Source organism: Giraffa tippelskirchi, chromosome 6 (assembly GCF_054371585.1).
Source record: "Giraffa tippelskirchi isolate mGirTip1 chromosome 6, T2T-mGirTip1v1.2.pri, whole genome shotgun sequence".
Lineage (NCBI taxonomy): Eukaryota > Metazoa > Chordata > Mammalia > Artiodactyla > Giraffidae > Giraffa > Giraffa tippelskirchi.
In genome coordinates this window covers 138080872-138107900 of record NC_137280.1, presented here as the reverse complement: position 1 = coordinate 138107900, position 27029 = coordinate 138080872, and the positions used below count along the sequence as shown (strand labels likewise).

At 43.5% G+C, this 27029-nt stretch overlaps 1 protein-coding gene across 7 annotated transcripts in view; it reads right to left on the bottom strand.

Moving 5' to 3' along the window:
• The window catches only part of GALNT10 (polypeptide N-acetylgalactosaminyltransferase 10), a 220333-nt gene that overhangs the window by 105855 nt on the left and 87449 nt on the right, over nt 1-27029 (bottom strand). For all 7 annotated transcript variants that reach the window (XR_014055576.1, XR_014055575.1, XR_014055577.1 and 4 more), the window contains exons 2-3: nt 14686-14788; nt 11344-11482 (exon numbers count right to left, since the gene is read on the bottom strand). Coding sequence is in view for 3 of the 7 variants with exons in the window: in XM_081495995.1 (XP_081352121.1) it covers nt 11344-11482; nt 14686-14788 (242 nt within the window). In the remaining 4 variants the exon portion in view is untranslated. The remainder of the gene's footprint in view (nt 1-11343; nt 11483-14685; nt 14789-27029) is intronic.

The following is a 27029-nucleotide window of genomic DNA, read 5'->3' as shown; positions in this document are numbered from 1 at the left end:
GTTTCCCCTTGGTGCTCTCCCTCTTATTGATTCCCTATCCTTTTATCTGGATGTTGTGGATAATGCAACAGTCAGCAAACCATGATAACAAATCCATTTCCAACTGAATTCTATTATTTCTAAGAGTTTTTTGGTGGAGTGTTTAGGGTTTTCTATACATAAAGTCATGTCATCTGCAAACAGTGACAGTTTTACTTCTTCCTTTCCATTCTGAATGACTTTTATCTCTTTTTCTTGCCTAATTGCTCCATCTAGGGCTTCAATACAAGTTGAATAAGAATGGCAAGAGGAGGTATCTTTGCCTTGTTCCTGATTTTAGAGATAGCTTTTAACTTTTTATTATTGAGTGGGATATTGTGCATTTGTCACATATGGCCTTTATTATGTTGAGATACATCCCTTTTATACCCACTTTTCAGATTTTTTTTTTATCATAAATGGGTGCTGAATCTTGTCAAATGTTTTTTTTGCATCTATTGATATGATCATACAGATTTTATCTTTCATTTTGTTAATGTGAATCACACTGATTGATTTGTGGATGTTGAACCATCTTTGCATCCCTGGAATAAATCCCACTCAATCACACTGATCCTTCTGAACTATTACTGAGTTTGGTTTGTTAATATATCATTGAGGATTTTTACATCTATGTTCATGAGATATTGGTCTGTAATTTTCTTTTTTGTGTTGTCTTTGGTTTTAGTATCAGGGTAATGCTAGCTCCACAATGAATTAAAATATACTCCATCCTCTTTAGTATTTTGGAAGAGTTGTGTAGAATTTGTATTATTTCTTAATTTCGGGGAGTGGAATTCACCGCGGAACCTCTCTGGGCCTGGAGTTTACTTTGTGTGAAGGTTCTTAATATAAGTCCAGTTTCTTTACTAGATACTGTCATTTAGTTGCTCAGTTGTGTTTGACTCTTGTGACCCCATGGACTGTGGCCTGCCAGGCTCCCATATAAGGCTATTTAAATGAATTATTTCTTCCTGAGTAAGCTTTGGTAGTTTGTGTCTTTCAAGGAATTTGTCATTTCATCTAAAAGTTGCTGAATTTATAGGAATTAAGTTGTCCAGAACATTACTTTATTTTCTCTTAATAGTAATAGAATCTGTGGTTATGTCACCTTTCTCATTATTGATATCGTTAATTTGTGTCTTCTTTCTTTTTTTCCCTTATCAGTCTGGTTAGATGTCAATCAATTTAACTGACCATTTCAAAGAAACATCTTTTAGGTTCACTGATTTTTTTCTATTGGTTTTCTATTCTCTATTTCATTGATCTCTGCTTTGATATTTTAAAAACATTTCCTTTCTCCTGTTTATTGCAGATTAAATTACTCTTTCTAGTTTTTAAAGTAGAAGCTGATGTCATCAATTTGAGACCATTCTTCTTTTCCAATATAGGCATTTAATGCTACAAATTTCCTCTTGAATGCTGCTTCAGTGACATTTCATAAATTCAGATACATTCAGTTTCCATTATCATTCAATTCAAAATACTAATTTTCCTTTTGATTTCTTTTTGACCCATCTGTTATTCCTGAGCTATATAGCTTCCAAACATTTAGAAATTCTAAGGGAATATTCTTTTCATACTAAGGGGTTCTCAAGGCAAGAATACTGAAGTGGTTTGCCATTCCCTTCTCCAGTGGACCACATTCTGGCAGACCTCTCCACCATGACCTGTCCGTCTTGGGTGGCCCCACATGGCATGGCTTAGTTTCACTGAGTCAGACAAGGCTGTGGTCCGTGTGATCAGATTGGCTAGTTTCCTGTGATTATGGTTTCAGTGTGTCTGCCCTCTGATGCCCTCTTGCAACACCTACCATCTTGCTTAGATACCAAGGGAACATTTCATGCAAAGACGGGCTTGTCGATAAAGGACAGAAATGGTATGGACCTAAAGAGAAGCAGAAGATATTAAGAAGAGGTGGCAAGAATACACAGAAGAACTGTACAAAAAAGATCTTCACGACCCAGATAATCACAATGGTGTGATCACTCACCAAGAGCCAGACATCTTGGAACGTGAAGTCAAGTGGGCCTTAGAAAGCATCACTACGAACAAAGCTAGTGGAGGTGATGGAATTCCAGTTGAGCTATTTCAAATCCTGAAAGATGATGCTGTGAAAGTGCTGCACTCAATATGCCAGCAAATTTGGAAAACTCAGCAGTGGCCACAGGACTGGAAAAGGTCAGTTTTCATTCCAATCCTAAAGAAAGGCAATGCCAAAGTATGTTCAAAGTACTGCACAATTGCACTCATCTAACATGCTAGTAAAGTAATGCTCAAAATTCTCCAAGCCAGGCTTCAGCAATATGTGAACCATGAACTTCCAGATGTTCAAGCTGGTTTTAGAAAAGGCAGAGGAACCAGAGATCAAATTCCAACATCTGCTGGATCATTGAAAAAGCAAGAGAGTTCCAGAAAAACACCTATTTCTGCTTTATTGACTATGCCAAAGCCTTTGACAGTGTGGATCACAATAAACTGTGGAAAATTCTGAAAGAGATCGGAATACCAGACCACCTGACCTGCCTCTTGAGAAACTTGTATGTAGGTCAGGAAGCAACAGTTAGAAGTGGACATGGAACAACAGACTGGTTCCAAATAGGAAAAGGAGTACGTCAAGGCTGTATATTGTCACCCTGCTTATTCAGCTTATATGCAGAGTACATCATGAGAAACGCTGGGCTGGAAGAAGCACAAGCTAGAATCAAGATTGCCGGGAGAAATATCAATAACCTCAGATATGCAGATGACACCACCCTTATGGCAGAAAGTGAAGAAGAACTAAAAAGCCTCTTGATGAAAGTGAGAGAGGAGAGTGAAAATCTTGGCTTAAAGCTCAACATTCAGAAAACTAATATCATGGCATCTGGTCCCATCACTTCATGGGAAATAGATGGGGAAACAGTGGAAACAGTGTCAGACTTTATGTTTTTGGGCTCCAAAATCACTGCAGATGGTGACTGCAACCATGAAATTAAGACACTTGCTCCTTGGAAGGAAAGTTAGCCAACCTAGATAGCATATTAAAAAGCAGAGACATTACTTTGCCAACAAAGGTCCATCTAGTTTTTCCAGTAGTCATGTATGGATGTGAGAGTTGGACTGTGAAGAAAGCTGAGCACCGAAGAATTGATGCTTTTGAACTGTGGTGTTGGAGAAGACTCTTGAGAGTCCCTTGGACTGCAAGGAGATCCAACCAGTCCATCCTAAAAGAGATCAGCCCTGGGTGTTCATTGGAAGGACTGATGTTGAAGCTGAAACTCCAATACTTTGGCCACCTCATGTGAAGAGTTGACTCATTGGAAAAGACCATGATGCTGGGAAGGATTGGGGGCAGGAGGAGATGGGGATGACAGAGGATGAGATGGCTGGATGGCATCACCGGCTCGATGGACATGGGTTTGGGTAGACTCCGGGAGTTGGTGATGGACAGGGAGGCCTGGTGTGCTGCGATTCATGGGGTCACAAAGAGTAGGACACGACTCAGCGACTGAACTGAACTGAACTGAAGGGAATATTCTATTACTGGTTTCAACATTTATTTTCACTGTGGTCAGAGAACATAATTTGTATCACTTGAATCCGATTAAATTTATGAAGACTTGTTTTCTGACCATGAATATAGTCTATCTTGATAAATGTTCTATATGCACTTGAAAAGATTATATATTCCGCTACTGAGTGGAGTGTTCCACAAGTGTCAACTGGGTCACAATGGTTGACAGTGCTGTTCAAGTCTACTATATCCTTGCTGATTCTTTGTCTACTTGTTGTATCAGTTACTGAGAGAGAAGTACTGAAATTTCATAATTGTGGCTACGTCTATTTCTCCTTGCAGTTCTATGACTTTTTGCTTCATGTATTTTGAAACTCTCTTATTAGATGCTTAAACATTTAGGATTGCTATGTCCCCTTGAGGAATGATTCCTTTATTATGAAAAGACCTTCTTTATTCCCGGTAATAGTCTTTGTTCTGTAGTCTATTTGACTAGTATTAATATATAGCAATTCCAGTTTTCTTTTGACTAGTTTGGCACAGAAGATCTTATCTATCTTTTCACTTTTAATTTATTTGTATCTTTATCTTTACAGTGTGCTTCTTGCAGGCAGCATGTATTGGATCTTGCTTTCCTATCTGACAGTTTGCTTTGCCATTGAAATAGTTAATGTGATTATTTAACATGATTATTGATAGTTAGGTGAAAGTTCATCATCTTGGTACTTCCTTTCTACTTTTCCTTTCTGATATTTGCTCTTTCTTCCCTGTTTTTCTGCCTCTGGATTAACTGAATATTTTTCATGATTCCATTTTACCTCCTTTGCTGTCTTACTAGCTATAACTCTTTGCTTTTGCTATTTTAGTACTTGCTTTAGGGTTTATAGTATAAGCTTTGAACTTATAAATTCTATTTTCAAATGATAGTATACCACATCACAAATAGTACAGAGAATGTTATAACGGTATACTATCATTTCTCTCCTCTAACCTTTATCGTGGGATACATTTTTATCTATACTTTAAATACAACAATATGTTATTTTTTCACACAGATATCTTTTTAAAGATTTAAACAGCAAGAAAAAATAGCATATCTGTATCTATCTATCTACATAGTTACTATTTTCAGTGATCTTCATTCTTTGAGAATGAAGGCTCCTATTTCCATCTGGTATCTTCTCCTGTCAAAGTATATCCCTTCAGCGTTTCTTGTAGTATAAGACTGTTGTGATGAATTCTTTCAGCTTTTTTCTAATGTCTGAAAAGTTTTTATTTTGCCTTTATTTTTATATTTCATTGGGTAGGGAATTTGGGGTTGCCAGAGTTTTACCTTTCAGTACTTTAAAGCAGTTGCTATGCCATGCTTTTGCTTGTGCTGTTTTCACTGAAAATTCTATCATTCTTATCTTTAGTCCTCTGTCTAGAACAAGTTTTATTTCTCTGGCTATTTTAAATTTTGTTCTCTTCACTGTTGATTTTCAATAATTTTATTATGATGTCTTGATGTTGTTTTATTCATGCTTCTTGAGATTACTTTTTACTGAGCTTCTTAGATCTACAATTTCATAGTTGTCATTCACTTTGGAGAACTTCTGGCCATTATTCCCCTCCTCTTCTTCATGGACTCCAATCACATGAATATTCAACTGTTTAATGTTATCAAAATTCATCAATGCTTTTTTCATTTCAAAAAATGTTTTTTCTACCTTTTTTATTCTGAGTAATTTCTTTTCCTCAGGTTCACTAATTTTCTTTTTCCCCTGAAATATCTGTTCTGTCATTCATCCCATATATTGCATTTTTCATCTCAGACACTGCTAGTTTCATTTCTAGAATTTGAGTCTTTTAAAAAAATTATTTATTTATTTATTTTTGGCTGTGCTAATTCTTTCTTGCTGCGTGAGCTCTTCTCTAGTTGCGGCAAGCGGGGGCTACTCTTAATTGCAGTACTTGGGCTTCTAACAGTGACGGCTTCTCTTTTGTGGAGCAGGGGCTCTAGGATGTGCAGGCTTCAGCAGCTGTGACTCCCAGGCTCTAGAGCACAGGCTCAACAACCATAGCACACGGCCTTAGTGCTCTATGGCATATGAGACCTTCTCAGATCAGGGGTCGAACCTGTGTCTCCTGCATCAGCAGAAAGATTCTTAACACTGAGCCAACAGGGAAGCCCAAATTTGAGTCTTTTTACATCTTCCATGGCTCTATGGCTCCATAGCTCCATGGCTCCATGGCTCTAGTTTTAAACACATGGAATACTGTTATAATAAGTGTTTTAGTGTCCTCTGATAATTCGAACATCTGCGTCAACTTGGGGTCAATTTTGATAAGAGTATTTTCCTTACTATGGGCCATCTTTGCCTACTTTTTTGCACGTCTGATAGCTTCTGATTATATTTTACCTTGGTTGGTGCTGAATATTTTGTTATAGTTTCTCGAGCTTTGTCCTGGGAGGAAGTTACTTGGAAACAGTTTGATCCTTTTGGGGCATAATTTATGCTTTTTCAGACTGGTCCAGAGCACTGTTCAGTTGAGGGCTAATTAGTCCCCACTGACGCAAAACTCAGTTCTAAGTGCAAGATCCAGTTCTCCATGAGTTACAAATTACAAGGTTTCCCAGTCTGAGTGGAGGAGAGAGGCACAGTTCCCAGCCCGTTGTGAGAGCTAGCGCTCTTCGCTCCCATCCTTCTGGGTGGCTCCTTTCCCAGCTCCCCACACCCATCAGTACAGTCTCCTCAGTACTCAGGGGATCTGTAGATCTCTGCAGATCAGTCTCCATACAGCTTGCTCCTCTCCAGTCCCTTGTCTGTGAACTCTGGACTCTCAGCTCCGTCTCTTCAACTCAAGAAGTCCTCAGGGTTCTGCCTGGGGACCTCCCTGCACCATGGCCTGGAAACTACAGGAAACAAGATGTGAGGTCCTTGTAGGATTCTCTCATTTATTTCCCATCTCTCAGAGATTACTGTCCTTCATTGCCTGAAGTCCACAGTTTTAAAAACCATTATTTCATATATCTTACTTTTTGTTTTCTTTTGGTTGTTCCAGGCAGGCAGGTAAACTTGGTTCCTGTTATATCTTGGCCCCTAAATAGAAATTTTATGTCTACATGTACATTCATATTGGGGCATTATCACTACTGCTACTTCTACTACTACTGTAGCAGTAACTGTGATTGACTTAAATTTCCTGGGCCAGCAAGTTATCATTTTTTTCAGAGAGTATATTTAATAAACATATGTCAAAGGTAATAGGCTACAACTCCCTCCCTTGCTGCCTTTGTAGCTTGTTGGGGATGTAAAGGCACTCAATAGAATCCAGGCCTATTATAATAATATGAGCTTATAAATTCTTCTGAAGAAACTGAACACATACCATAAACTAACCATGTTAACTGAACAAAAAGCAAAAAGGAGCATGGAACCAGGAACCTGGTAGACTTGGGCCTTTTATTACAACAAAGATGCCATTCAGTTCATTCATTACTGAAAGCTATACTCATGGACTGGAAAAGGCAGGTCAGGATTGTAGGCTGCTTTCATCCCCACCATGCATAGAAGAAGCTGATCACCCATCAGAAGGGTTCGCCCAGGGATCTTTAGATCCAGGACGCTTCCAGCAGTTGGGACTCCATTGCCAACAGCTCTGTGTCCTGGAGGGGGCTCCATGTGCAGTTGCCAAACAGGCCACCGGGGGCCCCCCCAGGGGAGAAGGAAAGTGGGCCAGCCCACCAGCCATCCTCTGTTCCCGCTCCCTTGGCAGGAGGTGCAGAGGGCAGGCCCGCTCAGGGCCAGCTGGTCACCTCCCCTATGCAAATCCAGCCAGTGGGGCTGTACCGCCCAGTCTCCATTCTCTGTGGCTGTATGGTTCCCCACGCAGCTTCTGGAGGAAGTGAATGTGGCTGGCACAAACAAACAGCCCCTCAATTCTGTTCCTGACATGCTGTTGCCAAAATTCAGCCTGAAGGAATAGAAGGCAAACATAAACCTCAGCTCCTGCCGGAGAAGTTGTTTAAGCTAAAAGAAACCAGAGAGACTGAGCAGCTCGACTGCTCTAATTTCCTCACACATTTCTGCTGTCAAACTGCAGGAGAGATCCCCCGCCCACTTCACTTCCCCTGGAAAAAGAAAAAAGTTCTTCAAGAAACCTGTCAACTCATTTATGAAAAATCAGCTTCCACGACAAGATTCTAAAAGAGGTGGGGGGTGGGGAGCATCAGGAGCACTGGATTTAGCAACATCTTTCACCCTAACTTGGATACTGGCTGGGTGGGTGGACTGGTAATAGAGGAGCCTTAGGCGCAAATCACACCCACCGAGAACTGGGCTTCCTTCCCTTAAACCCAGACCCTGAACCCCTCTGCCAGGCTGCTGAAGCTCATGGTCACTTCTCAGAATAATGTTTACAATGAATAAAATAAAATATATGAGCTTGTAAAGGAAACCAGTTAGGCTGAAATACAGTTATCAAAATAATAAAGAAATTTGAAATAGAGTCATAAACGTGCTTCTTCACTAACACATTAGACGACAAGATCAAGTGGAAGTTCTAAAATCTACCTTCATCCCAAAGCAGTGATGAGTATCTGTGACATTTCAAGATATCTGTAAAGCGATGGGAAAGTAGATGATTTCTTTTGGCGACAACATCACAGGTGCTTCATCGCCTACTTTCATAACTGAAGCGAGCACTAGATTCCAGTGAGAGGTTCATGAAAAGAAAAATGCAAAGTTGTTTTCACTCAAGTTTACAGACCCTCCTGAATTCTATTCACAAACTTCTCTGTGGGTCCTGGGACTCCTTGAGTAGGAAGACCTTTCTTTTTCTTGGCTGTTGGGAGACCGCACTGCACTGGGAGACAAAGGGGTACATCCCCACCCCGGCTTCCCCTCTACCAGCTGAGAGACTCACCCTGTAAGTCAAAGAATGTGCACTGTCTTGTCTAGCTCTCAACTTGCAATGAGGTCTTGCAAAGGTTGGTGTAGGGTGGGGGTGTCCTTTGGGGTTGCCCGCCCCATCACTGGTTCTCATCTGTGGTGTAATGACCTGCTTCTGACATCTGCCTCCACCTCTTGCTCTAAGGCAGCAATAAGGGCTCATTTATCATTGTGTTCCTGGTATTAAGAACAGGACTTGATACACAGAAGACCATGAATATCCATTTACTAGATGAACAGATAAATGAGTGGATGAAAACTTCTCTCTCATTGTAAAAAAAATATTCCTTGTTTCACACTAGCAGTCTCAACTCTGTCTGCATGTGAGAATCGCATCCTGAGATTTTAAGAAATCCTGAGATCCAGGCTATACCTCCAGAAATTCAGACTCCAGTGGTTGGGGTGGGGCACCGGCTTTTGTAATTTTTAAAACCACCCCAGGTACAGCCAGACTTGAGAGTCTACAGAACCACAGAGGAGTAGCTGAGGTGAGAGTATAATGCTCCCGTATGAACTTTCCTAGACTTAGAAAGATGAAATTAGTGCAGAAACTGAACTCTGCAAGGGGCTAAACATATAAATTGAGTTTCTGACCCTCGGAGTCAGGTCACAGTTCTAAATCCAGCAACATCCGAAATATCTGAACTACATTTTCAGACTTAGATGAAAAAAATCCCAGGCTTGATAGTGAAGACCATGGAACAAACTGCAACCCCTCGGGCAAGCCCTGCAAGGCCTTCCCTCACTCTAAGAAATCCTTGCGATTTCTTACAGGTCTGGGCAAGCAGCACACCTTTTCGTGAAAATTCCTAGTAGTGTGCTTTCCTCATCTATACAGTGGAGATGATAATAATAACACCAACCTTAAAGTAATGTTGCAGAGACTGAAAGATGTAAGGGGTCAAAAAGCATTTTTAGGTACTCAAACATGCTACCAAGATTCTTTATTATTATACTCTACCAATTGAGCTCGTAGAGGTGGAAAGACCTAATGACTCAGATTCTAGGACAGACTCTCTGCATGCAAATTCTGGCACCACCTCTTACCAGCTATGCCATCTAATACTAATTATTTAACTCTTTGGACCTCACTCCTCACTCCTCATGTAAAATGGTGATAATAAAGGTTCCTCTCTCCTAGGGTTTTGGGAAGGTTTGGCTGAGTTAATGTACTTAAAGTACCATTGGTTCTAGGCTTGGTAGATGAAGACTATTACATTTAGAAGGGATAACAACAGGTCCTAATGTATAGCACAGAGGACTATATTCAATATCTTGTGATAAACCACAATAGAAAAGGATATTAAAAAAAGAATGTATATATAAAACTTGAGCTTTGCATCAGAATCACCTGGAGGGCTTGTTAAAACACTGATGGCCAAGCCCCTGCGCAGAGCTTTTGATTCAGTAAACCTGGGCTGGGATCCAGAAATTTGCATGTCTAGCAAGCTCTGCTGGCCTGGGAACCACACTTTGAGAACCACTGGCTTAGAACAATGCCTGGCATACAGTAAGTATCTAATAAGTGTTAGCTGTTACTATCTTTCCCTGGCCTTTAATTTTGTAGTCCCTGAGCAAAACAGTTTCTGCTCCACTGCTACTCATAACTGCCTTCATGAAAAAAATTCACTTAAAAAAAATTTTTTTTACTTTGTAATCGGGTTCAGCCAATTAACAATGTTGTGATAGTTTTAGGTGAACAGCGAAATGTCTCAGCTATACATATACATGTATCCATTCTCCCCCAAACTCCTCTCTCATCCAGGGTGCCACATAACATTGAGCAGAGTTCCCTGTGCTATAGAGTAGGTACTTATTGGTTATCCATTTTAAATACAGCAGCGTGTACAAGCCCATCCCAAATTCCTTAACTATCCCTTCTCTCTGTCCTTCCCTCCTGGCAACCATAAGTTCATCCTCTAAGTCTGTGAGTCTCTTTTTGTTTTGGAAGTAATTTTGAAATCTGCTAGCAGTGGTTCCCAAGGTGTGGACCCCATGAACACCACATGGGAGCTTACTAGTAATGAAGTTCTTGGGCCCCCACCCATCAGGAAGTAGGGGGTTGAGGCTCAACATCTTGTGTTCCAGCTAATAGCCCTCCACGAGATTCTAACGCACAGCAACTTGAAGACATACTGCTCTATCAGAAAGTCACCATGACCACCACAATACTCCTTTCAAAAGTGAAAGGCAGGATGGCTTAAGATCCAGAGTAGAGTTTTTGGTTGAACTGGAGCTCAAGAACTGACTCAGCTTCTTAGTCATTGTGTGGCCCTACATGAGTTGCAGTACCCCTTTAAGCTTCCGTTTCCTCATCGGTAAACATGGGCATCATCACGGGGCCTACATCGCAGGGAACTGACATGACACAAAGTGCTTGGACACACACTACGTGCTCAAAGAAAGTTAGCGGCCACTGTTATCTTTATAATCAGGACGACATATCTGCTCTCAAAATGATTTGGGATAGCTTATAGCCAAGACACAGACATAAAGGTGCATAGGATAGCTAAAATAAAGAGTTAAAAAAAAAAAAGAAATAAAAGTGTCACACACAGAAGGTGGAGAGAGGGAGGGTTGAAACTGTTGTTGTACTTGTCTTGCAAATTGAGGTCTGGACTTCCCTGTGGGCCAGAGTCCAGACAGGAAATACAGAGATCTTGGTTTCCACTGCATGAATAGAGGAAGGAGACCAACTCTTTAGGGGAGACAATACCGTCCCTTGGACACGCCAGCTCTAAATTCTAGGAGAATCTGCTCACAGGAACCTGTGCACAAAGGGATAACAGAGGGAATCTCCTCCAGCAGTGCTTTATGGACCTGTTTCTTTAATCCTCAACGAGAGTCAAGGGCAAAAATCCTTAGATCCCAGAAGATGAGAGAAGTTACACTCACTTTGGGTGCCGAATGTCAGGGAGAGAGCGATTCAGGGAGATTTTATCACTGACGTAAATGTTAAATCCATTTTCTCGGTAGGCCTGATCCACTCGCTCAGCATAGGTCAACGGGAAGGGCCTCCCTTGTTCTCCGTCTCCTAGGAGCAAAGAGCAAAATCAGGGTTGCCAATTAAATGCAGTGGGAAAGGGAAGAGGAAAAACGTGCTTAAATCACCAAGAAAAGACTTTACACTTGATACAGAGTGTTTCTCCAGATTCTGCAGGGCTAAAGAGGGGAAGGGAATGAGACTCAGCCATGGCTGTGTCATGCACTGCAGCTCTGTTCTCCTGTAACCTCCACAACAGGCTGTCAGGGTGGACACGTGAGCCTTCATTCTACAGAGAGAAAAGCCGGGACTTGGGACTTCCCTGGTGGTCCAGTGGTAAGGAGTCCGCCTGCCAATGCAGGGGTCACAGGTTTGATCCCTGGTCCGGGAGGATCCCACATGCGATTGGGGTAACCGGACCTGCGTGCCACAACTGCTAAAGCCAGCGTGCTCTAGAGCCAGGGCTCCACAGCACAAGCCACCGCAACGAGAAGCCCACACACTGCAACTGGAGGATAGCCCCCACAGCTGGAGAGGGTCCAGTGTGGCAACAAAGACCCAGTGCAGCCAAAAATAATAAGTAAATAAAACTATGCAGTAAAAAAGAAAAACCAGAACTCAGAAAGTTTATAAAAATAGGTCTCTGGGCTCCAACGCCCATGCTTCCCCCGCCCTCTGCCAGGAGCCCCAAACATCCCTAACCCTGAAGTCTGCCCACCTGGATGGGAGACCAGGTCACCTGCCTAGGAGCTGACCCACCTTGGGCCAGTCACACTAGCTCTGTGAACTGTGGCTTGTTCCTGTCTGGTACCACACCATCCTGAGAAAGTCAAACAAGAGGCTGCACACCCAAGAGCTTTCTGTAAAGATAAACCCTATTAACCATGTGAGGAAATACTGTGATTCCTCTCCAGGCAACTCGAACTTTACACGTAAATCAAAATTGCCACAAATGATCAAAGATGCTTTGATTTTTTTAAAGCCAGCAAACTAATGACACTCTGCCTTGCCTAGGCCTGAACTGCCTGAAAAGTGTGGCTCTTAGTCAGGGATCTGGGTGGATCCAGTGCCAGCTTTCCTCTCTCTGTACAAGCCATCTGGGGAAACAGTCCCTGATGCTCCAGGAAATTACCCTCTGGGTTTCCGGGGTGCAGATGGTATGTGCTGATGTCCCCCAACCCCTGCAATAATAGACCAAGCACCTGCCATTGGTGACAGTATGGAAGAAACGGTAATAGAATCAGCTAACTGAAAATCATCTCATCTTTTGGAGCCTACGGCCTGAGCAACACCCCGTTTACTTTGCCAAGTAAATGCTGTCAACATCAGCGTGATGAGAAGGTGCAAGTAGAGAGGCAGAGCCCGGGGCGGTGCCTGCTCTGATCCAGCCCAACGATGGAGAGGACTCTGCTACCCGTAACTTGCATGGCTCTGGGATAAGACACTGCTGGCCAATGCCCAGCATGATCCCACAAGGGACATAAATGCTGCAGGCAGACAAAGAAGGGCAGAAGCATCTGTTTGGGCAGGGAGGGAAGCTCTGGTGGAGGGGGCAGTGCAGGGGAGTGATTCAGAGTTCATGCCCTGGAGCTGCACAGAGTGGAGTTTGAAGCCCAGCCCTGCTTCTCCTGGCTGTCATCTTGGGAGTGCCTTCAGCCTTTCTGTGTCTTGGGTTTTTCCCTTAGTGTTCATTGGGATGAGAAGGCTCAGTGTGATGATTAAGGGGGGAATGCAGGGCAAGATGCCTGGCACATGTGAGTGTTCAACTTGGGCTGGTTACTATTATTCTTAATAATGTCACCACTGCTTATTCTTTTCTGGCTAACTAGTCCAATGTTCTAATAATTCTTGTATAAGTGCCTGGGAAATTAGCTCTTTCCAAATGTTTCCTTTCTTAATCTAAGCAGCATTCCAACCCTTCATTCTAAATAACTGGCAGATGTGTCTTTGGATTTCCCTGACTACCAGTTACTGCTGCTGCTGCTGCTAAGTCACTTCAGTCGTGTCCGACTCTGTGCAACCCCATAGATGGCAGCCCACCAGGCTCCTCCGTCCTTGGGATTCTCCAGGCAAGAACACTGGAGTGGGTTGCCATTTCCTCCTCCAATGCATAAAAGTGAAAAGTGAAAGTGAAGTCGCTCAGTCATGTCCGACTCTTAGCGACCCCATGGACTGCAGCCTACAGGCTCCTCCGTCCATGGAATTTTCCAGGCAAGAGTACTGGAGTGGGGTACCATCGCCTTCTCTGCCACCAGTTACTATGTCAGCTCTATTCAGAGCTTCTTGTAATCTGGTTTTGTCACAGTGTAACATCTAAAAAAAAAAAATCAATAGTGCTGGTACCTCTGATATAAAAATGAATAAAATACAAACCCCTTATATTTCTTTCCAGTATTGTAAAGCTATACTTTATTTGTCACCTTCACAACAATACCCTTTGGTTATCAAAGTAGGAACCATGAGCCCCGGAAACAGAGGGGAAACCAAGGCTCCAGGAGTCTGGAATTTATCTGATGGTCAGATGGCTGGTAGGTGGCATCAGAGCTGTTCTCCTGGCTCCTAGGCAGGCCCTTTGGAGACAGCCCTCCACATGATTCCTGTATACCTCACCCATTCCAACTCCACAGTGGAACAGGAGCTGTTCCAAAGGCTAATCAGGTGAAGAAAGCTTCAGCAGAAGCCCACTAGTTTCACTCAACCTTGTGGCTGTGATGTTGAGGAGGGATCAACTCAGCCCTCCAGATCTGGGTTCAAGTCTCAAGCTTGGCTCTTTCTCACTGTGTGTCTGCAGGTAAATTACCCCACCTCTCTGAGCTCCAGGTTCCTTCTCATCAAATGGGCTACAAAGGTTGGCTAGGGGTTTCATCAAGAAAACCTGCGAAGTGTGGATCATGGGCTTTGTTCGCCGTTGGTGTTCAGTAAACGTGGGTTCTTATTATTACTTCTCCTCATTTTAGTGGTAACGTATCTTCCAGGAGGGAGACATTTTCTATCACCATAGAGGTTTCAGGGCAAAGACCTGAAAGCAGTGGATGTGATAATGTGAATGGAGAAAGGGGTCAGCTAACAGGTGAAGGAAGGGAGAAGGCTGGCCCTGGGAACCAGGGGAAGGGATAATGGCAAATGGACAGGCAGTCAACAGGAGGTCTAGATGCCCCCACAACACACACATACACACGCACGCACGCGTGCGCACGCGCACATGTGCAGACACTCTCCAGGGGACCCACCCGTGGATGCCCTGCCCTTCGTACCTACACGCTGAGCATCCCTCTTGATGGCTTCTTTGTCGTGCCAGTCCTTCAGTTTCTGCCTATCTCCAAAGAAAAAGCTCTTCTTCGGTTGATTCTGTGGGCCCTTAAAAAAAGACAAAAACTATGAAAAAGAAGAAAAGGGAAAATAAGTTTAATAACAAAGAGACCCAGCAAGTACATGGCCTAAGGGATGAATGTCTGCCATCAGTGGTTCATTTATTAATTCCCTCAGAACTTGGTTACTCCTGCCCACCTGTGCCAGCCAGGTGTGCAAAGTTCAGAAAGATGACACACAGTGCCCACCCTCCTGGAACTTACAAACCCGTGGGAGAGAAAGCAGATGGACAGACACTCCTTTTACAGAAGAGAGAAAGTGGTAAGCATGATGCTGTCTAATAGAAATATAATGTAAGCTACCAAGATGAGCCATATGTGTAACTTTATTTTTTTTAAACCAGGTGAAGTGAGTTTTGATAATGTATTTCATTTAGCTCCATATACTTCATCTAAAGCAGGGGTTTCCAACCTTTGGGCTATGGACCGGTCCCTGTCAGATCAGCAGCAGCATTAGATTAGAAATAAAGTGCACAATAAATATAATTCACTTGAATCATCTCAAAACTAGCCCCACCCCCACTGGGTCTGTGGCAAAACTGTCTTCCATGAAATTGGTCCCTGGTGCCAAAAAGGTTGGGGACCGCTGATCTAAAGTAAGATCATTTCAACAGGCAGTGGAGGCAAATGTTGAGGTTAAGTCTATGTTCCTTTTTGTGAGTGTACTGAGTCTTCAAAATCCAGTGTGTATTTCACACTTGTGGGCATCTCAGTTCAGCCTCCTTCCAAGTGCTTAAGAGCCACAGCTGCCTAGTGGCTCTGCACTGGATGAGGCAGAGGAAATGAATCTGGGGTGAGAGGTTCCGAGAAAGAGCTAGAGGACTTCAATTCCGCCTGGGAGAACTAGGGAAGGGTTCGCGGACCCTGGGGCCTTTGGGCTGGACTTCAGACAAGCTGAAATGACAGGCAGGCAGAGCACACACCCTGGGCATAGACTTCCAGGTACGGGTGGAGCACGGCAGAGCGGGCTGGGCTCAAGGAGCACAGGAGGAGGAGTTGGGTCATCTCTGCAGTCCCAAAGAAGGCCCGGTCCCAGAGAGGGGGAGCAGCTGGCAGATGTGTGTGGAAGGTCTGAACAAGCGCTTGGACGACTGAAAGAAAACAGGAATACACAGGAGAGCAGCCCCCAGAGGCTAGAGCTGAAGACATTTATTATGTGTTCCAGGAGGGGAGTCTGTCCTGGTGGGCCTGTTAAGGAAGCAGTTTCCCAGAAGCTGCATTCCAGCGTCTGGGGTCATCAAAAGGTGCCAGGTGCTTTCCTATGCCAAGAGTCAGGTCTAAAGACTTGGCCCCAGGGCTCAGTAAGAGTCTTTCCAAGGTGACACTGCTCTGCGTTCACCTAGATAAGAACAGCTTTCCCCATGACCTTGCCCTTTAAAAACCCGCAGACCTGCTCACGCCACTGTGGCGTGCAGGATCCACTAGTCCTATTTTCTGTATAATTACCTACAAAGGCCCTGAACGCATGGTGTGCTGGAACATTAGCACTAACAAGAAGCCACTGGGATAAAAATCATCCTCATGCCTGTTTATTAAGTCCCTGGCTGATCCTCGCGTTAGCACATTTTCCACAAGGGTTCGGTATCCCTACAACAGCTCTAAAGATCATAATCCTTGGCACTCCCTCTCCTGCAGACCTCTCTGACTTGCAGGAAGAAAATTCTGAAAGTGGACATGCCACATGTCGTGGTCAGAGAGGGAAAGAAAACTGCAAAAACAAAGGTCACGCGCCTGCAAACAGTTCTCAGGGTCTTAGAAACCACAGGAGCTGAGTGGGAAGTTCCTTCAGGGGGTTTCAACTGTATTGAGCCACATTTCTGCAGGAGACACCTTAGTGCTGCCTTGAGAAGGTGGAGACTGACAGTAAGAGCTTGACCCCTGCACTTCAGTCAGACCAGCCATGCATCTGTCTGTTTTCTATACCAGGGTTCTATGTGAGATTTCATTTCTAAAGGTCCTCTGCTAAAAACAAACTGATCATCAAATCTCCACACAAGCAAACACATAAACTCAAAAGCAGATCTGGGGCCACTGCCTTATTTCACAAACAGTGAAACTAAGTCTTAGAATGGGTCAGGGATATGCCCAAGTTAAGCGCTCTACCTCTAGACGTCAGGATTGGTTGGTCAAGGGTTGGTTAGCAATCTTTCCTCCAGCCCTCCCTCCCAGTTCCTTTTCCCTCTTCTGCTACCCAAAGACTGAGAACTTCAATGACTATGTTAGGTCACTGGTGGAATTAAAGAGGTTCTGCAAATCCAGGCTGTCTTAATGGGAGAAGCCAATCTAAAGTGGTTCTTACAGTGTGAACCAGCAGCGCTCACAGCACCTGGGAACTCGTCAGAAATGAGCCCCATCCAGGAAGCAGCAGCAGAAACTGGGTGCGGGGCCCAGAGACTTGGGTTTTTAACAAGTCCTCCAAGAGATTCTGATGCACACTCCCATTTGAGAACTACTGGTCTAGAATTCAGAAGTCATAAGCCTGCTTGGTCTGTGCTGGTCAAACCATACCTGGGCTACTGTATCCTAGTTGAGCAGATATTCATCACCGAAGGTCACGAAAAACCTTAGACGTGGTCACTGGCAAACACTATCTGGTGGTTTTTGAGGGTTTTTTTTTAACTGCCAGTGTTGGGGGCGGGGGGGGGGGGCGAAATAGGGCTTCCCAGGGGGCTCAGTGGTAAAGAATTTGCCTGCCAAAGTAGGAGACATGAGTTCCATCTCTGGGTCGGGAAGATCCCCTGGAGGAAATAGCAACCCACTCCAGTATTCTTGCCTAGAAAATTCCACGGACACAGGAGCCTGGTGGGTGGGCTACAGTTCTTGGGGTCACAGTTCATGGAGAGCTGTGATGTGACCTGGCTCTCATCTCTCATTTGTGTTATTTTCCTGGCCCCAGTGAGTTTGCAATGGGCTGCCACATACAGATATGCATGAGGAAGATTAGAAACTATTGTATGAGGACTAGGAGATGACAAGCCATGGGAAACCCGGGAGGGTTTATCTTGTTCTATGAGGTCCTGAGGCTAGTGTGAGAGCCAAGGGCAGAAGTTACTGAGTGCCTGAGGGGTTAGCTGAAAACAGAGAAGGAATTCCAAAAGGTGGGCCGGTCTTAAGATGAAACAGGCCCACATGGAAGAAGATGTTAGGGGAGGCCAGGAACAGGATGCCCACTTGCTCATCAGGATGTGAAGAAGGGGAGTTGAGCACAGAGTTAGGGCTCAGTTCCGTTCAGTTGCTCAGTCATGTCCCACTCTTTGTGACCCCACGGACTGCAGCACACCAGGCTTCCCTGTCCATCACCAGCTCCTGGAGCTTACTGAAACTCATGTCCATAGAGCTGATGATGCCATCTAACCATCTCATCCTCTGTCGTCCCCTTCTCCTGCCTTCAATCTTTCCCAACATCAGGGTCTTTTCCAATGAGTCAGTTATTTGCATCAGATGGCCAAAGTATTGGAGTTCAAGCTAGCGCTTCTCAAATTTTCCTGTGCAGTATAATCACATGAGTATCTTGTTAAACATGGATTCTGATACATGAGGTCTGGGCTGGGCCTGAGACTCTGCATTTCTAACAAGCTCCTAGGTAATGCTGCTGATCCCCGAAAAACATTTTGAGTAGCAAGGGTGAGGTGACCTTTACAAAGACATTTCAAGAGTCTAAGATTCTGGAAAGGACACTGTCTCATCTATATGTTTGTGGAAGTCTTCTCATGTTCCTGGGAACGGGGTACAGGGCTGAATTTCACAGCTGTGACTTCACAGAGATCAACTCCCCTGAATCTCATTCTCAGAATGAACAGTGAACTGCTGAACTGACAGGGTACAGAATTAAGGTTCCAAAATTCTGGGAGTTTCATGCTTAACAGCTTCTACCACCCCACTGCCTTTGCCTTAAGGATGCAGGCCCCTCTGGAATTATCTCCAGAGATGGCCTGTTTTAGGTGGTCTCAGTTCTTAGATGATAAGTGACATTCACTCAGTCATGTCCAACTCTTTGCAACCCCATGGACTGTAGCCTGCCAGGCTCTTCTGTCCATGGAATTCTCCAGGCAAGAATACTGGAGTGGGTTGCCATTCACTTCTCCAGGGGATCTTGCAGACTCAGGGACTGAACCCGGGTCTCCTGCATTATAGGTGGATTTTTTTGCTGGCTGAGTCACCAGGGAAGCATTAGTTTTTACTTCTTCCCTAAACTAAGAGGACTTGGGAGCTTGCTGACACAGAGACTTCGGCATGTTAAACATGTAGTTACAAGGAGGTTCTCGAGTATCCAAGCTATGCAGCCTCTCAGAAACAGTAAGTCCACCTTTTTTCTATCTTATAGGTGGGAAAACTGAGGTCCAAAGAGACCAAACTACCCAACCAAGGGCACATAAGTAGGCCAGAGGATAAAAGCCATGTTCTTTGATTTCCACGCTGGATTTTAGTGGAGAGAGCTTGCAGTGTGGTCTTGAACAAGTTTCATTTTCCTACCTGGAAAATAAAGACACCACCACCTGCCCCAAAAGTACTTCCAAGTGAACCAAGAAAATCACAAACTGTATTGGGAGCACATTCAGAATTTACACATAGAATGTGGGTAGCCTTCGGATTTTAAGGATTACTATAAATTGACATCTCATCAAATCATCTTGATACAGGACTCAAGTTTTACTATGAAAGTGAAAGAAAAGTGAAAGTGAAAGTTGCTCAGCCGTGTTCGACTCTTTGAGACTCCATGGGCTATAAAATTCATGGAATTCTCCAGGCCAGAAAACTGGAGTGAATAAAAGCAAAAATAAACAAATGGGACCTAATTAAAATTAAAAGCTTCTGCACAACAAAGGAAACTATAAGCAAGGTGAAAAGACAGCCTTCAGAATGGGAGAAAACAATAGGAAATGAAGCAACGGACAAACAATTAATCTCAAAAATATACAAGCAACTCCTGCAGCTCAATTCCAGAAAAATAAATGACCCAATCAAAAAGTGGGACAAAGAACTAAACAGACACTTCTCCAAAGAAGACATACAGATGGCTAACAAACACATGAAAAGATGCTCAACAGCACTCATTATCAGAGAAATGCAAATCAAAACCACAATGAAGTACCATTTCACGCCAGTCAGAATGGCTGCTATCCAAAAGTCTACAAGCAATAAATGCTGGAGAGGGTGTGGAGAAAAGGGAACCCTCTTACACTGTTGGTGGGAATGCAAACTAGTACAGCCACTGTGGAGAACAGTGTGGAGATTCCTCAAAAAACTGGAAATAGAACTGCCATAGGACCCAGCAATCCCACTGCTGGGCATACACACTGAGGAAACCAGAATTGAAAGAGACAGGTGTACCCCAATGTTCATTGCAGCACTGTTTATAACAGCCAGGACATGGAAGCAGGAGATGCCCATCAGCAGATGAATGGATAAGGAAGCTGTGGTACATATACACCATGGAATATTACTCAGCCATTAAAAAGAATACATTCGAATCAGTTCTAATGAGGTGGATGAAACTGGAGCCTATTCTACAGAGTGAAGTAAGCCAGAATGAAAAACACCAATACAGTATACTAACACATATATATGGTATTTAGTCAATCGGTAAAGATAACCTTGTATGCGAGACATCAAAAGAGACACAGATAAATAGAACAATATTATGGACTCTGTGGGAGAGGGCGAGGGCGGGATGATATGGGAGAATGGCATTGAAGCATGTAAATTATGATATGTGAAACGAATCGTCAGTCTAGTTCCAAAGCATGATACAGGGTGCTCGGGGCTGGTGCACCGGGATGACCCAGAGGGATGAGATGGGGAGGGAGGTGGAAGGGGGGTTCTGGAAGGGGAAAACATGTACACCCATGGTGGATTCATGTCAACGTATGGCAAAACAAATACTATATTTTGAGTTAAAAAATAGAAAATAAACAAATTAAAAAAAAATTAAAAAATAAAACAAATGCTCGACTGTCAAAAAAAAAAAAACTGGAGTGAGTAGCCTTTCACTTCTCCAGGGGATCTTCCCAACCGAGAGATCAAACCTTGGTCTCCCGCATTGCAGGTGGATTCTTTACCAGCTGAGCCACCAGGGAAGCCCAAGAATACTGGAGCGGGTAGCCTATCCCTTCTCCAGCAGATCTTCCCAACCCAGGAATTGAACCAGGGTCTCCTGCATTGCAGGCAGATTCTTTACCAGCTGAGCTACCAGGGAAGCCCTTTTTTTTTTTTTTTTCACTATACATGTTTAAAAGATTTCCCATAATAGGTCTAAGCTTTTGGTTAAAGAAGGAGTTGGTTTCAATCCTAAAACTGAGTATTCAGAGCCCAGGAGGCCCTTAGAATCTTATCCAGAAACCTTAATGAAAATTGTGATCAGAAGTCTCTGACATCCACCCATAGAAACTCCACAGATAGATCATTTCAAATATTGCCAAATATTTATCGAGATCTACTCTGTGCCAGGCACTGTGGTAAGCACTGTGAACATAGGTGTGACAACACAGATCCCGTGCAGGTGCTAATGGGTTTAGAGCCAGATCAGTTGCTCTCAAAGGATGGTTCTTTGGAGACCTGAGCCCTCATTATATATCAAATTTCCTGGACCCCACCCTGAACCTATGAAATCAACATATCTGGGCATAGGAGGCCAGGAAGCAATGTGTCTTTAAACACATCTCCATGTAATTCACAGTAAAGGTGGAAAACCACTTGCTAAAACCCAGCTGTCTCACTCACAGTTATGAAACCCGAGGATAACAGAGTGGCCCCCAACCCCATAATCTGTCAGCCCCAAAGATCAAACCAGATCTGGCTGTTCTCTCCACAGGTTAGACTGTGAGCTCCCTGAAGGCAGGGGCATGTCTGTTTTGATTTGCCACTGTGTTTTCCTAGGTCGATACCTAGGCCCTCAGTAAGTATCAGGTGTATGACTGCATGAATGATTGCTCATCAATGGGGCAGGAAGTCTAGTTGGATGACTCAAAGCATTCTGACTCCAGACTTGGAAAAACCTAGGTTTTACTCCCTGGGCAGATGGACCTCAGTTTCCTGGACTGGTTAATAGGGAAAACTATCAGAATAATGTGCAGGTTGTTGAGAGAATGAACTGAGCTCATCCACACAACACATCAAGCTCAGTATCTGGTATAAAGTTAGGCCACCTCGGTAAAGGAGTGCAACTATTAATAGGTTATTTCTGGAGAAAGTTTATGATCTGGTGTATGTGATGGCCATGTCTGGGGGAGAAAGGACAGCGATGGGAATCTAATAATAAAACAGTGAGCCCTTCAGAGGAAACCTATTGAACACCTGAACCAATTCAACTGGCTACTGCTGAAAACAGGATTTAGAGAATTTCCTCATTAACAGGAGGTCATGTGCCCATGTGGAAACTCACTGTTCTTGAGAAAAGAAGAAAGTTCTTAGTTAATAGAGCATTCTACAACAGAAACAAATGCCACAGACCTTTCGCCACCAGAAAAAAAACGCTAACAGTGTTTCTTCAATGACTGCAATTCTTATGCAATGCCATCACTTAATGTTATGCAAAAAGGTAGTCTGGATTTCAGTCCAGAGGCAATTTTAATTCTACAGACTCACAGGTTTGTCTATAAAAGCTGTGATTATTTTCCTTCAGCAACCATATTCTGCTACTTTCCTTCCCTGCTATTTCTAGATGTCCTTTTGCTACAGGAAGCAGAAGGTTTGGGAAGGAGTAGAGGGCAAGGATAGTGAGGAAGAGTGTGTGTAGGAGGCTGGCAGAATGATTGTGGAAATCACATTAAACAATAAATTGGAACTGGATTTTGACTGGCTGCTCTAAATAACTGCTTCTGGTAGCTGCATGCTTTTACTTAACATTCCACTGAAAGAATCGATTAGTGTTCAAACAGCCACACATACACACACACACACACACACACACAAATGGAATTTTAATCTTTTGTTTAATCACTACTTAGTGTGCCTGGCATCCTTTGGAGGGTGGGAAGAAAGGTGGTGAAGTGAGCCAAGTGTATCCTGCCCAAGGAGAAAGGTCCGTTAAAGCACATTCTCTAATCCTGACCCTGCAGACTCGGCAACTCCCGCTCAGAGAAGACGCTTGTGTCTCTGGCCCAGCTGGTTGGTATCTTCAAAACAATGGAAAAAGAGCTGTGTGCTCAAAAACAGCAATGCTGAAAGGAAAACTGAGCAGGGCATCTGCTTCATCCAGGGTCTGAGGACTATAATGGATTAGATTCTGCTGCAAATTTTAGGATAGTTTCCTCACTTGCAACCTCCTTCTCAAATAACCCTACAAAGGCACCGGGAATGATTTTGCTTTGAGGCTTAAGTGACTCTATGTAATTCCAAACATTTGTTTATCTGCTAAGTAGATTATTCTAATAATCTTCACACACACACACACACACACACAGCAGAGCCTTCTCTTCAAGGTTGCCTTCAAGGTTATCCTTCAAAGAGGGCCAGGTAGGACTTCATTTATCTAAAAGCAAAAAGTGACTCTAAGCAAGGGAGTTTGGACAACTGGATCAATGTACTTTCTTCATGAGTCTTGAGGACATAAGCTGAATTGTTTTTACTTCTTCATTCATCTCACAAAAGAGGATGACTCCATTAAAGAATTAAGGACCTACTATGTCCAAAGAACTGTGGGGGAAATAAAGAGAAATAGGATCATTCTTAGCCTCCACAAATAGGATGAATATAAGAAAAGAAAAAGCACACAACACTGTCATGTCATGTGAGTGCCCTCGAAATTGTACAAATGAATTCTACAGGTATTTACAAGAGCCAAAGGTTAAATTCTATCTAAGACCATCAGGGAAAAATTCCTGCAAAAATTGAAAGTTGCCTAATAGGATGGGTGAGATCCTGACTGGTAGCAGTGGGAGGACACAGTCCAGCTGGAGGTGAAGCATGTGCAGAGATGGAGGTTAGAAAGCAACGGGCCTGTTTCCTTAATGGCAAGGAGCCTGATTTGGCTGGTGGGAGTGGGATATGAGAGTCAGGAGAAAAGAGAGCCAGAGTTAGGGTTAGTTTGGACCTGAATCTGAGGGCCTTCCATTTGAGCTGTTCGGCAGATGGGAGCCACAAAAGGTCTTTGAGCAAGGAGCAATAAGAAAATATGCTACTACCTATCCAACTGTTAATCTCAGAATCCCTCTCTACCTGGGAGAAATGTATAGAGAAAGATGATTTTGTTTTCAGAGGAAATGTACCCTCACTGCAGGCTGAGGACTGCTCTTGGACATTCCACCAGATAGACTGAAATGAGCTGACCTCGCCCTAGCCCTTACCTAGCAGCCGCTGTTCTGAGAAAATCTACCTTTCACTACAACAAGGACCAGGAAGTATGAGAAAGCAATCATCCCTAAAGAGTGCTGTTTATGAATGGATGGAGACACTATAACCCAGCAACCACCCCGATCAAGTTGGCCATGTCAGGTGATCCTGCTGTTCCACCCAGTAATCGGGTGTGTCAATTTTCCTGGCTCTAATAACCCTGTGGTCATAACACCAGGATGTCGGAATCTGAAATCCGGATGGGGCTCCATTCCCTGAGAGGGCAAGGTCATTCACAAACAGGAACCATGGTGTTTAAAAGGCTGATCCTGTACTCCCAAGGGCAAAAGCATTCCACCTGTCTAATTCACCCTTTTGTTTTGTACCCATGGCTCTAGAAAAGGTCATTTGCTAAGGAGGGTGTGAAAGCTCATTAAAAGGCTTTTTAAATAGCAGAGAGAAAAGAGCCAAGATATTTCATAATATCTATTATCTAAAGGGCACATGGAGCCTTCAGTAACTTTTCTCTTTCTTTCTAAAAGAAACATTGCAACTTGTATCATATTCTTCAGAGGAAGTTTCCAAAGGGTTAATCACTGGGAAAACAAATAACAACACTCTGATAATTTGATAATATTCATTTGGGTCTCTCACCCATCCATCCATCCATCTACTAAAATGTTTGATGAATACAAGCACATGCCAGGCTCTGTGCTACATATAAAGAATACATTTGTGAGCAAGACAAATAAGGGCCCTGCTCTCATAGAACTTACAGTAGCGTGTGGGGCCGCAGGGAATACAGACTTTAATCCACAACCACAAAAAAATTTAAATAGCAGAAAAGAAAGATATACGGTGCAAAGGGAGTCCATTTCTTTCAGATCAGATAAGGAGGGTCTTATCCAGACTGCAAAGTCAGGAAAGGCTTCCCTGAGGAAACGGATGGAGTATCAGCAGGATTAACTCAGCAGAGGGAGGAGAAGAGAGCATTTCATACAGTGGATGTGCAGAGACCCTGTGGCCAGGCAAATATGAAACACAGGAGGGACTAAAAGAAGAGCGAGGTGTGTGTTGCACAGGGAAGGAGTGGAATGGTGGGGATGAGAGGTGGGCAGGAAAGAGGATCCTGTCTTTCCCCAGAAGCATTTGGAAATTAAGTATTTTACAGAAGGAGGCGGCAAGATCAGGGTGCATTGGAAAGCCCTCTAGCAGCCGAGTGGAGAAGGAAGCCAAGGCGGAGGGTGGCACCCAGGGAGGAGACTGTCATCACACTGGTATAGGCAGAGATGCTGCCAGCTTAGGCAGGAAGGTAGAAGCAGGGATGGACATATGTATTTTTTTTTTTTTTTTCAAAAAAAGAGTCATGAAGGTCCTGCAAGTCTGTAGTAAAGAAATGTAGCCTGAAGACTTGGACACTTGGGTGATGAGATGAGCTCACCTTGAAGGTCCACAGGCCCATGATACCATGAATACAGGTAGGGCTGAGCTGGGGTCTTGAATCCAGATCTCCCCTCACCCAGCCTGGTGTCTGCTTCATCACATGTTATTTTTAAGTTTTAATCCTGTTCAAGTCAGAAAATCAGACCTAGTGGAACTGAATCATATATATATATATATATATATATATATGATACAGTATATATATATGTATGCATATATATATAGATATATATACTTAAAGCCTTGGGAATTCAGCGACACATGGTCCAAAAGAACGAGAAGAAATCCTAACTGGGTAGGCTGACCATCTTTCTGTCCCTCTGCTCAGCAAGCGTGTTCCCTGGATGGGGTCCCCAGGGGTCCAATTCTCTCTGGCCTCTGGTACTGTGAGCACAGTGGCACCGAGCGAACCCACTCTCAGGAGATAAGAATTTTCATTACCTCAGAAGGCACCAAGATGACTTCAACTAGAGAAAAAGTCATAGGTTTTAAAAACTGTAGGAGAAACTGCCTAAATTGGGCTTTTGAGAGGTGGTTTGTCTTTATATGCTACAGACAATTGTCAAGGGTGATTCTGATTTTATGTTATTTCCACCTTAAGTGATGAGTTTATTAAAACCTAACCCTTTGCTGGTTTAAAACTCAACATTCAAAAAACTAAGATCATGGCATCTGGTCCCATCACTTCATGGCAAATAGATCAGGAAACAATGGAAATAGTGACAGACTTTATTTTTGGAGGCTCCAAAATCACTGCACATGGTGACTGTAGCCATGAAATTAAAAGATGTTTGCTCCTTGGAAGAAAAGCTATGACCAACCTAAACAGCATATTAAAAAGCTGACACATTACTGACGAAGGTCCATCTAGTCAAACCTATGGTTTTTCCAGTAGTCATGTATGGATGTGAGAAATGGACCATAAAGAAAGCTAAGCACTGAAGAATTGATGCTTTTGAACTGTGCTGTTAGAGAAGACTTTTGAGAGTCCCTTGGACTGCAAGGAGATCAAACCAATCCATCCTAAAGGAAATCAGTCCTGAATATTCATTGGAAGGACTGGTGCTGAAGTTGAAGCTCCAATACTTTGGCCACCTGATGTGCAGAACTGACTCATTGGAAAAGACCCTGATGCTGGGAAAGATTGAAGGCTGGAGGAGAAGGGAACAACAGGGGATGAGATGGTTGGACGGCATCACCGACTCAATGGACATGAGTCTGAGCAAGCTCCAGGAGTTGGTAATGGGCAGGGAGGCCTGGCATGCTGCAGTCTATGGAGTCGCAAAGAGTCGGACACAACTGACTGATTGAACTGAACCTTTTTGAAAGATGAGACTTTACTGTATTATTATTGTCATTACGTCCACTTTGTAGATCACAAAACTGAGGCTTGGAAAGGAAAAACGATATGAAAAGTGTTCTGCAAACTGCCAACCACCCTATGCATGTCATTATCACAGCTAATAGTTCCTACTACACACTGGCCCGCTGCTTCCTGCATCACTGCACTTGGAAAG